Genomic DNA, 16,518 nt, shown 5'->3' on the forward strand with positions numbered 1-16,518 from the left:
TTCCAAACAAACCATTCCTATCTCTTTCCCCCACTTTTATGTGTTGTAATTTTAGTACTTAGCTAATAATGAAAGTTTTGTCTAACCCTACCAATAGTTGGATAAGGCCTGCGGTGGAATGGACATGTGAAGGCACTACATATGGAGTGGTTACTCCAAGAGATGGATTGGGTCCTGGATGGATGTCCTTGCCTCTTGTGGGCCAAGTGAACTATGTCTACTTCGTGTATGCATTGTGTCTTCATGCATTCATGTAGATACTTTGTGTTTTCAAGAGTATGCTTCATGTTTAATCTAGAATATGAAAACAATAAGAGTAAACCAAAAGATATAAGTTTAATTAAGGCCATGATAGTTATATAAAGAAGTACAAGGAGGGAAAATGGTGATGAGGTCCTCCTCTAGATACGCTATCTCATGGTAGTTGATTTTATACTTTCAGATTAATATAAAACTCAGAAATCAGAATTTAGTTTCTACCTAGATTGTTTGCTATAAAATTTAGAGATTTCTAGATTTAGACATAACATAGAAATGAACAAAATAAGAACAAAACACAATTACCCTGGGAAAACCTCCTAGGAGGAAAAACCCAGCCAGAAAAGATCCTCAGATCTGATTATGGATTATATTCAATATTTTGATTACAACACTTATCTCAAGTACTTGAAGAGGTCTGAAATGTTCACTCTTAGGGCTGATGAAATCTTCAAACAAGTCTGCACTTTCATAAGCATTAGGTCTGCCCCTTTAGCACACCAACCAGCAGTCAAGTCCGTACTCTTGTTTGCACTAGATCTGCACTTTTAGTGCATCTTAAGTCTGCACCTTTGCTTGAAACAGGTCTGCAACCTTAGCGCCTTGAATCTGGAGCAATTCGCACTCCTTTATGATGGTATTGCACTTGATGTTAGCACCTTCAATGGCAGATATGATTCGCATATGTTCCTTCTTCAATCTTCCAAATTTCGCATTAAGCAGATGTATAATTCGCATGAAAAGATTTGTATTGAGTGATGAATGATGTGAAGTTGCCCTTTATTTATATGAGGTGAAAGATTAGTTAAGTCGGCTTTTACATAATTAATATCTATTAATTATTATTAATCTCCTTGAGCGAATTGCCTTATTAGAATAGGGTCGGCACTATATATGGGAGCACGTTTCCTTAAGTGACGTGAGGATTTAGGGAGTGCCATGAGAGAGGGCCCAACCCTACACGTTGAAGGGGGGGCCAGCCCTTTGAGCGGATTCCAATGTTGCCTAAGGCAATTGGAATCCGCCACTCCTACCTAATTACAATCAACACTTATGTGTTGTAATTTTAGTACTTAGCTAATAATGAAAGTTTTGTCTAATCCTACCAATAAGTTGGATAAGGCCTGCGGTGGAATGGACATGTGAAGGCACTACATATGGAATGGTTACTCCAAGAGATGGATTGGGTCCTGGATGGACGTTCTTGCCTCTTGTGGGCCAAGTGAACTATGTCTACTTCGTGTATGCTTTGTGTCTTCATGCATTCATGTAGATACTTTGTGTTTTCAAGAGTATGCTTCATGTTTGATCTAGAATATGAAAACAATAAGAGTAAACCAAAAGATATAAGTTTATTTAAGGCCATGATAGTTATATAAGGAAGTACAAGGAGGGAAAATGGTGATGAGGTCCTCCTCTAGATACGCTATCTCATGGTAGTTGACCAATGGTCCCATGAGGCCAAGGGGGTGTAGACAGAGTCCACCGCTCTTGGACTTAGAGAGGAAGGACATTCAAGATGCCCTATTGTATCTTTCCAAACTCTATCATGGTTGATTATTGAGGGAATTCCAACCACAAGAGAAGGAAGGGTATGAAATGTAATGAAGGGATAATGAGGGGCTTGTAAGTAGGCCATTCCAAGATTACCAAAGTGGCATTGTAATGTCCCCCTTGGGGAGATACCCGATTTAGTCCTGAGACAACAATTCCAACTCAATAATGAGAATTGTAATAATAAATATTCATTAAATCTAAAGACATTTCATTTTAACAATTTAACTTAAAATTCCAATACTAGTTTGAAGAATAGAACTTATCTTGATGGCTTTCTCTAGTTTGACAATGGAACTTATGTAATGATGAATTCTGATATACTCAAATCTGCATACATTCTTCTTTATAAATCTTCTATACATGTTTCAGAAGTCTGCTCATACTTCCTCTCTAATTCTGCTCAACTATTTCCCTTTGGTTTTTGCTCCAGATCTTCTTTTAACCCATATACATTCTTCTAGGCAAATTAGGATTTTATGATTTATTTATTTTAGATATTTCCTTGAACATATAAATATTTATCGTATATAATTTACTTCTATTTATTCAATATAGACCATCAATACTGTTTCCACTTATATTCCTTCAGCGATTATCTTTATGAAGTCGGTTATTTTTTCTTCTTATAGATTGGATGCCTTCAATAATATTGTTTTTGTTACAATACTTCTCTTAATCGCTGCTCTTCAGGGATGTATTAGATCATACCAAGATCACTGTATCTTAATTTCTTTATGCTTGATTTTTACGTTGGCCCCTTATTAAAAATCTGCTCCTTATTATATCTGTTGCCTCTTTCTTTCCCATTCTCTTCCCCCTTGAAAATGGAATGATTCTCATTATATATTGGTTGTTAAGAGACATATCTTTCCAATTCACACCTTTCCATGATTAATTGTTATTTGCTCTTTGCGTATGTCTAATCACTCCCTTTGAGTGATTAGATGGTTAATAAACAGATCATACCTTTGTTAATGTAAACATGCCTCAAAACAAATCATATCACTGCCCTTTATAAATTTCCACTTAACACCTATGGATCTTTTGCAGTAAATGTCGTTAAATATACTCATACGATATGTTATCATTGCCACCTTTTGATATGTTATTTCTGATTGTTGATATGGTGGGAATCATAGTCGCTACTTCTATTAAGATCTTCTATTGCTGTCATCTTTTAACTAACGATTAACCATCCTTTGGTCGCTGATTCCCATCATTATTTGAGTGGTGACAGTGCATGTGTGTTTGGTTGTCCTGAGACTAAGTACCTCTTTAACAAGAGTCACCGATAATAGAGTCATTGCAATGATCGCTCAACATACTTCTGTCACTCATTGTTAGCACGGTGAGAAACATGACATTGATAGGTTCTACTGATTGTCTACGTACTTTATCGGAGACTATATGATTGACGGCATTTAAATATGTGATGCAATAGTTGCTTAAGTCTCCTCCCCTTGGTATATGTGGTTTGTCTTCATGTTAATAAAGATCATAAGTATCATTGTCTTCCGTGCTTTAATTAATCGGAAGTAGTTGATATTCAATACTTGACTTCATGCCTATAACCGATCAACTCCTTGTAAACATCATTTTATCTTTTCTGGATGGTTCTTGATGCTTGCAAGTCTTTATTCTTAAATGGATGAATAACATATCAATTCCTCATTTATCTTTACCTTATTGGGATAAGATGTTATTCTCAATGATTTACCATTTTATAACCTAATATTGGTACTATGTACATTTATTACTTAGATTGATCAAAGCTGCCATTGAATGAACCTTCTGTGATGCTGATTTTGCATTTCAAACATGAAGCAATATATTATATCTTACTATGAGAATCGGCTAGTATAATGAAACTTTTAATACTATCACTGCTTTTAATAGTATAATTGCTCTTCTTCTCTTTCGCTGCCTTGTTATTTCTTATATGACTTTCATCAGAAACATATTGATCACCATCCTCTAACATTGATCATATATCAGATATCATGTAATCTTTGTCCTATATCATAGGCTTATCCACTGCTCCTTATTCACACCCTTCATTAAGAGAATACAAGGAGATTTCTCACGGAATACTGTTTGTTTGTTTGTTTTTTACAGATTGGGAGGGGACATCACAGGCATCTAGAACATGGAGGGCCCTTACACAGAGGAGTCAAGGAACACGGTTACATTCTCTATCCATTCCCCACAAGACATGATAACATGGAAGAAATGGACTTGATAGCCAAGCAAGTGAGAGCCACCAAGTGAACAGAGAAGGTTGTAGAAGGCGACCTCTCTTGGGCTTGGTGTAGAAATGGCTCCAAGCAAGCCTTCATGTCTCTTTCTCTCCAACTCTTATGTATTATAATTTTAAGTGTTTTGTCTAACCTTAAAAATGAGATGAATATGCATATGCATTTGTTCTTATGTTTTATATGCAGGATCTACATGCGAGAGTTCATTTTGTTTAGCAAGTTGTTGCTTGGATCTCAATCAAAGTTTGATTCTATGGTTGAACCAAATCTTCTCATGACTCAAGATGAGGCCAACCATGTCATCTATTTCTGTTCGAGGAAGAATCATCAGATTACTGAAATCAGAGTAGCACAGCATCTACGTGATGGTACACAAGTAAGGATGATTTGGAAATTCAATTTTTCAGTTGGAGCTCTAAGGTTGATCATGGATATAGGTTTAAGATCCCCAAAAGACGTCCATGTCAAGAATCCATGCAACATTGGATGACCCGCTTATAGGCAAGCACTACAAGATCGTCATCCAAGGAATCATCATGACAATATAAGAATGCTTGTGGGCAAGCATTTTCCAAGAGGGGGAGACTGTAATGTCCCCATTCCAGACCTGAAGACAACTAGATTCGATAAACGATTAAATAAGTTCTAATTAAAGATTTAAACTAATCATTATCAAAACTAGCACGATATTTAATAGGTATTAAATATTATGGGAACTAGCATGAAATTAAGGAAACATTACATTGAAGTAGCAACTATCAAAGATCACAATACTGATGTCATGCAGATACGTACATATTGTAACAAATATTCAGGATTACCTTAAGGAAGGTGAATCCTTATATTCAGAGCGATCTCTATAGTCAGTACAATATCCATCTATTGGATCGACCATCTATGAGGGCAATCAATATTGATATCATGTGGAAGTAGCATGATACAACAATCCTTTGATTGCTATGGTATTCATCAATCATCATCGACATGGAAGAAAGATTAATTTCAGCAGAGGATGGTTATATTAATCATGAAGAAGCATGCTATCCCTATCACCACCCAAGGAAAGGTCAAGTTAACTAAATTACAAGCGAATAAGTAATGCAGCAATTATAATTAGTAGTGCAAGGCAATGATTAAGGATAAAGGCATGATTTGTATAAGTAACCAATGTCACTGAATAGTGGATAAGGATGTGACCATTCCCAGGGAGGGATTTGGAACCTTCCATCTCTTTATTCCATATTTGGACCAACTGCTTGAGCATATACCTTATGGGCTTTTATCAGTTTTATATATGGCGTCTATGTTGGATCGTTCTTCAAGAGCCATTGCCAAAGGCACAATAACGGTTGCAGGAATAGCAACTAGGAAGTCAACTACTAGCCGTTGGGGATGACAGTGTTAAGAATCAAATATGACCATAAAGCGCCAATGACAAACAGCTTTAGCATAAAGGGGCAAACATTAGCGATAACAAATCAATAAAGAAAAAACAAGATTATAGCATTGTCAAAGTCCTACCTTTTGAACTATTCTTAGAATTTTAAGTTAAATATTATAATGTAATGTCTTCAGATTTTATATAATTATATTTATAAATGTATTACAATTCTCACCTTAAGTTGGAATTGTTGTCTTGGGAGTTGGGACTAAATTAAGGTAAATCCCAAAAGGGGACATTACAGGAGACTCCCAATCCTTGAGCAAGTAACGCTTGTTGGCTCTTCTCCTAAAGATAGAATTTTTTAGATGCATATGAGAACTGACAAACACCATAAGCATCAAACAGTAAAACATCCACTTCAACCTTATCAATGAAATGTTTGCTTATTCCAAACTTAATATTGATTTGTTTGGTAACCTCTATCTCCAATCCTTGTTTCATCCAAACTAATAACTATGAACGAGGATAATCATATGCTACCAACCCAAGATTGTTGACTAACTATGGAAATTAGATTTAGTGTGAGCAAGGATCAAAAGAAGCATCATCCTTGGTCTTATTTATTTAAATATAAAAAAGAAAATATTTAGTCAGTTCACATCTAACCATACAATATTTGCTACCCAAACTTAACTTTTCTTGAAAATAAATGTAAGCAATCTTCTCATCCACATCAAAGCTGCCTCATATCTTTTTCCCCTCTACCAAGGAAGTTATCGTTCTTTCGTGATAAGGTTCTAGGGATGCAATCCCACACAAAGCTTCCAGCATTTCTCTTTAGTATGATCATCTACGTCACAATGCTCACAACGCTGATTAGCATCTTTGTTCTTTGCAAGAGCAGTAGCATTCCACCTACCTTTCCATTAAGCTTCACCCTTTGGCTTTGAAGCAAATTGTTGATTGAAAGAAATTGGAGAGGATGATGAAATTTTTATTAGTTAAAATATAATGTTAGACTACACTTTGTACATAGGCATTTATTGCTTATGTTAATGATGTTAAAACCACACATTACTAATTCGTTATGTCTAAAAAGTAAACCACATAAGTTATGTTTAAAACATAACTTACAATGTAACAACCACCACGTAACCTCCCCATTGAATAATAAATGGAAGCATACACTCATTGAAGTGTGTGCCATCCAATTCTATCAAACTCCATGCATTCACTCTTCCAACACCTTTCTTCTTGTCCATACCAAGATAGTGTGCTTGGGCACATGCCTATATAGTCTTAATGTTGGTAATCAAGACTTTCTTCCTTAGATGACTATAAATTCCTTCAAGGTACTTCACTGTCACATTATGGTCTTGTGAAGTCAGACTCTTTTGAACCACTTACCTCTGAAACTCTTATGCCATTCCCTATAGATTTTCTGTTCCATTACACTTACTTCATTCTAGCAAATTAGATAAATTTGGTCTTTAATTAGCTTCCTATATACTTCCCACTTAGTAATAGGTGGCAAATTTTCAATGCCAAAGAATGAACATAACTTCACTGTCAAGTGAGTGCTTGACCAGAAAGTCTAACATGTGCAAAAGAAATTTGTTGCTCTACACAAATCAGATGCAGTCTCAAATATAGCTCAATTTGCATTCCAATTTTCAAGATTGGCTACATCCATCTCTCCTCCATAGGATTGGATCTCCTCTTTTGCCTCCACTTTGAATGGTGTTAAGAGTTATAGGGGATTACTTAGAATGCCATGGGGTTGTCTCTCTTTCTTGATTTTTGGGGAACTCTTTTGTTGCCTCCTCATACACTTTGGGTATATCCAATGAATTCCCAAGCTTGCCAATATGTGCCTCCACAAACTTATCTAGTGTAGTAGCATACCTTGTGATGTCCCCAAACAAGACTCCATCAAATATTGTTAATATTGAGAAAGCTCCTTGCATTATCCTTATAATGAAGTTGATGCAGTTGGAACCAAATGGTTTGATGGCAATGTATTAAGAATGATCAAGATTATTATATGATGAATATGAGGCAGTTTGATAGAGGAAGTGGTGAGATGAGAGATACAATTTAGTTGTGACTGAATGAGCAACAACTTTTAAGGGGACATCACACACAAGGAGAAAGAAAATTAGTTATCAAGATATATGAAGAAGAAAACAATAAAGATAGTCTCGTTAAATGACTCTATAAATGATGAAGATTATAGCTATGAAGACACATATAAATATGGGTAGCAATTATACATGCAGTGGTTTCGTTAGAGCAAATAACAAATGTATCTAAAACACCATTTGTAAATAGGAAGACTAAAGGCCGATTATGTTTCAAAATGAAAGAGATATATGGATTAATGGTGTCGCTCTGATTAATGAGGGAAACAGTGATTGTGAAGAGTGATAAGCATCAGCAATTATAAGCATTTGTATTACCGACTTAATCTGTTTGGTACAGCAATCATTAATCTATTAGGCAGCGACTTAATAGCACAGATAAGTTTCCAAGGTTGATTACTTTCATTGAAAACAAGCGACTTTATTAAAGAGACGGCAATAGAACCAATGATGAATAACTGATAATAGTTTAAAGAAATGGCAACTCCATATTACAACAGCGATTAAAGAAGGATTGCAATTATCTTTGCCAAGAATGAGATCAGAAGTAATGACTGATAAAGACAATTATGAATTTATGACAGAAGACTAATCACTGGAAGCGAGAGGAAGTTAATATAATTAATACTGCGGTCCCTTGTATCATGTTGCGACATATAAATCCATCTTATGGATTAAGCATCGATTAATAGTAAAGAAGTTAATCAAGTTTATCGAAGAAGACAGAAGTCGTGCCTACATTGGGGAAGGAATGTAAACTGCTAAGATATCAACACAGATTTTAATGGGGATTGAGATTATTATCAAATAGCAATCCCTCAACGTAAACATTATAATAGTGAAATGATCAAAAAGCCACGACAATGATGAACATATACAATTAGAGATTATTGTAATACGATATGTTGTGGCGGGAGAGTAATTAAAGTAAAATCCAATGTTTTGGTCAAAGACTATCGATTCAAGGAAAGATCGATTGCATCAATCATAAAGAGAAATGTCATTGATATAATTCGATTATAGCTGAAGTTACATTAAAGTTGAACATTTATGACAAAAGACATCAAGGCTGATTCCATAACAACAGCAAAAGTTAAAGTTGAATATATTACTATGACAAACAACAGAAGTAACTGCACTATATGCCGATTCCATAGAAGGAAAACAGACGATATGTTTAATGATAAAGGCCAATTCACGTCCAAGGCAAGTGACTCTATTAAGGAGTTAAGGAAAGGTCGAAGACAGCTATTTAATATAGTCCCCAAATGTACAGTAATCTATAATACAGAAATTACTATGCAGTCTCTATCATTCTAATATGCAGCGAGTGAAGGAGTGATTAGTTAGATGAAACAATGCAGCAGTTTAGAACAAATGATAACTAATAAGCAACAAGTCCATCAATATGTTTACAAGGTCATCAATATATTTACAAGATCGAAATAATTTTTAGAGATTAATGAACAGCAAAGAATGAAAGGCAGCGAAATTCAATAAAGCAAGTTGATTTTATGATTAAGATATAACATATGGTTTGATCAAAAGCAACACTTAGATTAGTGCATGAAAGGGTGCAATTTCCTTGATGTAAAGTGATGCGAATCATAAAAGAAATATTTTATGCTGGCCAATGAAAAGACTTTGCAAGTGGTGAGATTAAGATATGCTTTTGTTAAAGAAAAGATTCCTCAATAAGCGCGATTAATTAATAGATTAATATGAATAAACATTTAGAAGACGTATGACTTGTTTGCAACTTGATATGAAGGGAGATGTCTCTAAGGGGAATTATCCCACTTGAGAAGGTATATAATAACCATTGTACGAAAGTTGGAGAGGGGTAGGAGATATATATGAGATATGCTCCAAGGAAGATATATATAGAAAGATTATAGCAGATCTAAAAGGGAGGACATAAGAAGAGTTTATAGCAGACTATGGAGAGAGAAAGTTTGACCATATTGTGGCAGAACTGTGATCAGATTTATAGCAGTTTCAAAGGTGATATAAAGAGCTTCATTGTGAAGAGAATCGTGTGGCAGACTTATAGTCACTTCATAGCATTTGAAGATCAAGTTGAAAGGAAGAACTATAGGATAAGTTGTGAGGAACCTATTATTACTATAATCTGAAGGCTCAGTTGAGCAACAGCAATTTATATCATTGAGGATACAAATCAGAGGAAGCTATCAAGATAAGTTCTATCTTCCAAACTAGTCTTAGAATCTTAAGTTAAATATTATGATAAAGCGTCTTCAGATAAGATAAAACTATGTTTATAAATGTATCACAATTCTCACTTTAAGTCGGAAATGTTGTCTCAGTACTAAATCAAGGTAAAGCCCAAATGGGGACATTACATACCTTGACAAATGTACAACTTCTTCCACAAATCATAAAGTAAATTGCTAGCCAAAATCCATTCTCATGACAGATTGAAATTGAACAATGTAATTCATCTTGCCCAGTCCATAAACAAGGAACACCAGCATTGTATTCCATACAAATAAAGAATGTCCCTTTCTGAAGCCTACTTGCAACATCAGGTACTCCCTTACAGATAGTTACCTTTATTTCAAGGGACATTGAGTCTTATTGATTCTAAAAGCCTCTTACATTCCAAGACAAACTGCCATGTAAATTCCACGGCACAAGAAGATACACAATTTTTTTTTAAAAAAAACAAGAAGTATATAACTAAGGCATGATAAGGATGATCATTAAGGTTTATTCTTGCTTCCAAAAGCATCTAAGATAGGCTTATGTTGTACCTTGGTGATGGGAATGGAGTATACCTGTATAGCTACCCAGGGAATTAGGATTTAACATAGGTATGTTGGCCATAACATTGACTGGACAGGGAGAAAGACTCTTGTGACGAGCATGAGTCCTCTGCTTACCCCCATGACCATTTGGCTCCATTATGGAGCACTAAACCTTCACCTTATGATATGTCATAATTGCCTAACTAATATATGTATTTCCACCCAACTTAGATAAACAGTAAGCAATCAACAAAATGTATTTTTTAAAAATTGACATGACAAACAAAAGTAAGTTCTTCATGTAAAACAAGGTGGTTTTCACACAAAGCTATAACATGAGGACAGAAATCCAGTAAAGATTTGACCAATTGTAGCAAATTTGTTATAGCAGTTCAATCTACCTACCTTACGAAGGCATAAAATCAGCAAGATACCGGACATCAGCATCCTGAAATTCTCAAGAAGCAAGAACAGAATAAAGCTGATTGCACTACACTAAATCCATTGGATGTGGTTTGAAAATTTAGTCACCATCTTGCATTTAGCTACGTACCAATTCTCTGAGCTGCCCCATTCAAACTGCATAAATATAGAAGAAAATGCATTCAATCTTACAGAGTCTTCAAATCAATATGGATCCTTATGGATTCATTTGGGTATGTGTGTCTCTCTGTGTGTGTGTATAGTCTTCATACATGCCTTTTCATTGTCTTTATAAATGTTTCTTCATATCTCAATTAGGAGTGGCCTACATTCCCAGAATTAAGTGGCACTTTGACAAATGTCACATGGGGCACCTAAGGGTGATTGCCTCGTAGTGAGGTTCTCCTAAAGACAATTTGGTTCCTTTTCAAGTCAAAACTTTCAGTTTAAATACTTAAATACTATAAACAGAGTCTCCTCCTAGTGTAACACTTACGCAGACAACAAACATCTGATATTTGCTCAAGTCTGTTTCTACGCAACAGCTTGCATGCACAAATTGGTGAAGCTGCTTATAACTCTTTCAGGGTATGAAATATTTCCTACCAACCATTCATTAGATTCAATACCTCTACATCCTAGTCAAAGAATAATTGGGCCAACCAGCTGACCACATCCTCTGGTTTCAAGATCTCCAATCTCCTTTTAACCCTTTGGATCCAGATTATAATATATAAAAACTAAATTAGACTTGAATGCCCACAGATCTAGGCACATCCAGGTTGGATGTAGGTAGTCCACAATCCATTTGCAAACTAAAATAAAGGTTTCATAATTCACCATTAGCTTGGCATAATTGAGTAGATTCCTCTTGTCAATTTCACAATGCATTCCAATTATGTAATCCACTGTGAAACATATGGCAGCATCATGTTGGGTTCCACGGGAAATACATGGCAAAACCAGAAAGCTAAACAGTCAAGAAACTGTTCAAGAAGCATCTGACACCTGCAGGCCAGCTGACAGCTCATGACATAGACCAAGAATCTGTTTGCAAAATTTAATCTTTCCACCACAAAACAGTTCAGAAAACTATATCAATCAGTAATTGACCTGATATTCCATAAACGTAAGGAACTTGATTATAACTGTGTCAGCATCATGTTAATTCTCTATTTCAATAATTTAACACGTCACAAAGCACTCCATCCTAATTGTTCATACAATCATTTGCAATCCTATATTCACTTCTCCTCACATGAAATAATTCATCTCCGAACTAGGCTCATAGGGATATGCAGCATTGCTTCCAGTAATCATCAGTGTAATCATACATATTAATTTTTAAATAAACCCTATAAAAGGCAAATAGAAGAACAGCAGCTTTGCAGGGAGTAGAAGGTTTGGTAACTTGTTTTCATTCCAATGCGCATAAATAAAGTTGAGCTTATATGCTAAAGATGATTTCAGTGTGAACAGAAAGTTGCTTAAACAAAATGAAAAATTAACTTGGTGTAGTTATGAGCCATGAACATTAATACTTCACGTTCTAAGACATCAAACTTCAAGTTGACTGTTTCAACATTTCAATGAAAATTTGGACAGGTTATAGAAATATCTGACTAGAGAAGTATCTTGCATTTCAAATCTCCATTGCATTGATGGAATAAAAATAGGCAAAAATTTACTAAAAAATACATAAAACTGAGGTTAACAGAGCAGCCCATACAAGGAGAGAAATCCCACAATCATAAAGCTATTCATTGGAAGTAATCATTGAACTACAAGAAACAATAGGAAAATGGTACCACAAAACAGGATTCACTAAACACAGAAATCTTTGAAGAAGATAACCAAAGACAGCCAAAAAAAAAAGTTGACTTTGTATCATATATTTGAAATTGAGGGATGTTGATAACCTTGAGCTCCTAAACAAGCATGATTCACCAATTCATATTGATCCGCTGTTAGGGGTAGTGTATATGTTGTCTATACAACTAAAATCATTGTCACTTTTAAAATTGGTTCTAGTTGGAAATCACAAGCAGCCACTAAAGGGCACTTGCTTTCAGGTGTATCTAAATTATTATGTATAACGGTGGATTTGCCGATGCATACTTTATGCCTTATGTTTGACAGACACCCTTGCCTAAAAAGAATTCTTTCGTCTATTTACTAGAGTCAAAAACATGTTTCCCCAAGGATGGAAAACAATAGTCCAAAAAACAAAAAGAAAACAAGAGATAAAGTATGAACAAATGCTATTCATATGTAAACATTAAACAAAGATTAAGGACTTGCCTTAAAGCAATTTTGTCTACATTCTGAAAATTTGCGAAATGGAAAGAAATTTTGATCTTATTGGCATAAGAAACCATGGTAAGCCAAGGTCCTCCCTGAGTGATTTACACTAAGGTTATCTAGACCTTGTAAAGTCTAAGTTGGCAACTGTAACTATCTAAACATTAAACCGAACTTCCCCTATTTGTATTAACCAAGGCACTACTTACGAAAACCAGAGGAAAGGTCAAAGAACCATATGGTGCCATTTGAGATGTGCCTCATACTTTATTCATGTGATAAATCCGTAGGAGCTTTAACTTACAACCACCTGTACTAAGCGCTGCCCTCAACACATTAGAGCCAAGTTACAAGAAGTATAATCACAATAATAAGAGAAAGATATCCTCAAATGTAGAATAATAGCACCGTGCCCAACTGAGAAAAATAGTGCTTAAATAGCTCAAGATGATAATTACTGAACTTTGTGTCGAGAGTTTGTCTTGCCATTGGCTGGCAAGCAAGCTATTCATGCTTGCGATGATATTTATGACACAACAAATGTGAACTGGATGTAAGTGATCAGAGAAAAGTGATGTAAATTGTGACAGTCCACTCACCTTTTATTCTAAAGATGTGAAAAGCATATAAACATTTGCTATTCAAGTGCACCCTCAACGCAGAACTTTTTTTGTCAATCGAATTCCCAATCTGCAGTAAAATACAAGCTCACCAGCACCAATTAGCTAGGGCAGACTGCTACCCAGTATGCAGAGGTGAGACTTTTACCATTCACTGGTCAATAAGATCACCAACCTTCTAGCAACTGGTGTGAATACCCTGCTACAGAATTCATCCACAGCCAAGCTTTAAACTTGGATGTCCAAATAAACAAAACCATCATAGCAGCCAAAATTTAAAAAACATGACAGTCAAGGGAATAGTCCTCATAGCTTGATTCAGTCCGAGCAAAAAATATGCAAAAGAAGTCATTCATAATCAGATAGGTTACAAAATTGGCATTGAGGATTGATTCTAAAAGGTTTGAACTTTAAAATTATAGTTGTTTGGGTTGATTTCAGTTTTTCTTAGCTGACTTTAGTTAGAGGGAAGCTTTGAATTCGTGCACCTTAATAAGCAGAAGTAGCTTACCAGCTCAAATCAAAACCATCATGATTGAGAGGCTTGACTCAAGCCGGTCTCCAAAATACAACGTAAGAGATTGATAACGGAGGGTGCATTAGATAATTCATAATTGGCATTGAAGTTAGACTCTAGACTGTTTGAAGTTGCAGTTACTTAGGGTGATTTGAGTTTCTGTTAGCTGATTTCAGACTGCATTTTTGCACTAGGGTTTAGGGTCATTTATATAACAATTAGGTCAATGAAGTCTGCAAATATTATTATTTAGGTGTGATGACGGGAAGGATGTTAAATTTATTATTCCAGGATGCTATCCACTAATCCATTGAACCAAAACAAAATACACCAGTGAGATTGGTCAAACCTGTTTAGACAAAATATAATTTTACTTGAAACTACAAAATCCCACTCCAATCCATAACCCATCACCACCCTTCTGATTAATTAATCCATTACCAGCACTGAACACCAATTCCAATAACAGTAAATTCATAATATCCCCATACGGCCTGTCCCTCCCTCCCTAAAACCCCAATACTTAATCGGGCATAATATCATACTGTTCAATCGATAATCGGCTGAAAAACAATACAACAATATTCCTTGCATTCAATATAACACACACAAAATTCTTTTTTTATTATTTAAGTCCGGAAAAATGTTTACACTCACAGGTTATCCCACAATGATAGCAAGGACCCTGCTTGCCCATGTATGTGTATTTGTTTGTTTCTTCCTCTGCTAACTCTGCCCCCACAACATGCAAAATAACACCACTAATAATAGCAGCTTCCAGAGGTCTAGCCAATTTAACGGAAACCAAAAGCAAAAAAACAAAGAATAAAAAACGCTTGGGGTTTTATATTTTATTGAATTGAAAGCACAGAAAGGCTTCTTCAACAGCAAATATTTTACACACAGAAGCCCAAAGCAGAAGGTATCGATGACGACTATTAAAAAAATTGCAGAAATATACACAGTTCACCAAAATTCACAAATCTACCATCGATCGAAATCTTGGGAGCTGCGGAATCTATGAAAATTATTTTCAGATTGAGCTTTGCAGTTTTGGTAATGCTAAAATAGCTTGGAAGGTCTCGGAAATGGAACTTCCCAAGAGGTCAGAATGTCCGGATATTATTATGAGTCTTCTTTCTTCGCCCACCTTTTTGATTATTTTTTTGTTTTTGTTCTCATTAACTTTGAGTAATTATGCTTAGGCGAGAAAACAGTCGGTTTGGCAATTAGTCAGTTGACTTGCAATACCTCACGGCCTGCCGTTGTGTTATGTTATATTTGGGCTACGCTGCTTATTTTTGTTTTATTTTCTTTTAAATTTATTATTTTTCCATTAATAGATTTATTTAACAAAATTATTAGAAAATTTAAAATATGGCAATTTACTTTTATGAGTGTAAAAATAACATGTCTTGAATTGATGTTAGTAAGTTTATTTTTTAAATAAATAAGATTTGATTATATTACTTTATAAAAGACATAATGTACATTATATTCACACAAAAAAATATGAGTTGAATAAAATCATATTTCAAAGACTAAGTAAAGCAAAAATTAATTAATCATAGCAATGAACTGTGGATTAACTACAGTAGGAAAAAAAAACCTTAAGCAACAAGAGCAATAAACACAATAGGTGGTTGTATACACCTAAAAATCGGCTTGAGAGAATTTCACAACAAAACTCCAGCTTGGACCAATCATACAGTTCGATCAATCATCATCAAACATCTCAACAAGGTTAGCACGGGTCAAACATGGTCCCCACCTCTTCATCTCATGGCTTATCAGCAAGAGTTAAGACTTCTGCAATTTCCTTAACATGTCTCATTGAATTGCAAAGTCTCAATGAAATCTGCTTGTCGCCAAGACCACACAATAGTCTTATCAATATGTTCTTCATCGGTGTAAAACATCACTATGGCTAGCTCCTTGACATGTCTCACCGAACTCTTATGTCACGTCAAAAACCATCACTTGTCACCAAGACGCCCATGCAGTCTCACTGATATGGTCTTGTCAGCCTAGGAAATCACTTCGAGTAGCTCTTTGAACTGTCTTACCGAACTAAGATGTCACACCGAAAATCTTCTTATCACCAAGACTAACCCAATGTCTTGTCGAAATTGGCTTATCGGCCTAAGAGAATGACTTCGGTAATCTCCTTGGAAAGTTTGGGCGAACACTGATGTCACATCAAAATCATATCATGTTGCCAAGACTCATCAACTATCTTGTCAAAATCCTATCATGTCGCCAAGACTTCACAAGTGCCTTATCGATATCGAAGA

At 35.3% G+C, this 16,518-nt stretch overlaps 1 protein-coding gene across 2 annotated transcripts in view; it reads right to left on the reverse strand.

Annotated features, from left to right (window-relative positions):
- The window catches only part of LOC131036862 (GATA transcription factor 26), a 159,138-nt gene extending 143,746 nt beyond the window's left edge, over window positions 1-15,392 (reverse strand). For both annotated transcript variants that reach the window (XM_057968860.2, XM_057968859.2), the window contains exon 1: window positions 14,882-15,392. In XM_057968860.2, coding sequence (XP_057824843.1) covers window positions 14,882-14,921 — 40 coding nt within the window. In that variant the 5' untranslated portion in view covers window positions 14,922-15,392. The remainder of the gene's footprint in view (window positions 1-14,881) is intronic.
- Between the last annotated feature and the right edge of the window lie 1,126 nt (window positions 15,393-16,518).

This window comes from Cryptomeria japonica, chromosome 2 (assembly GCF_030272615.1).
Source record: "Cryptomeria japonica chromosome 2, Sugi_1.0, whole genome shotgun sequence".
NCBI lineage: Eukaryota > Viridiplantae > Streptophyta > Pinopsida > Cupressales > Cupressaceae > Cryptomeria > Cryptomeria japonica.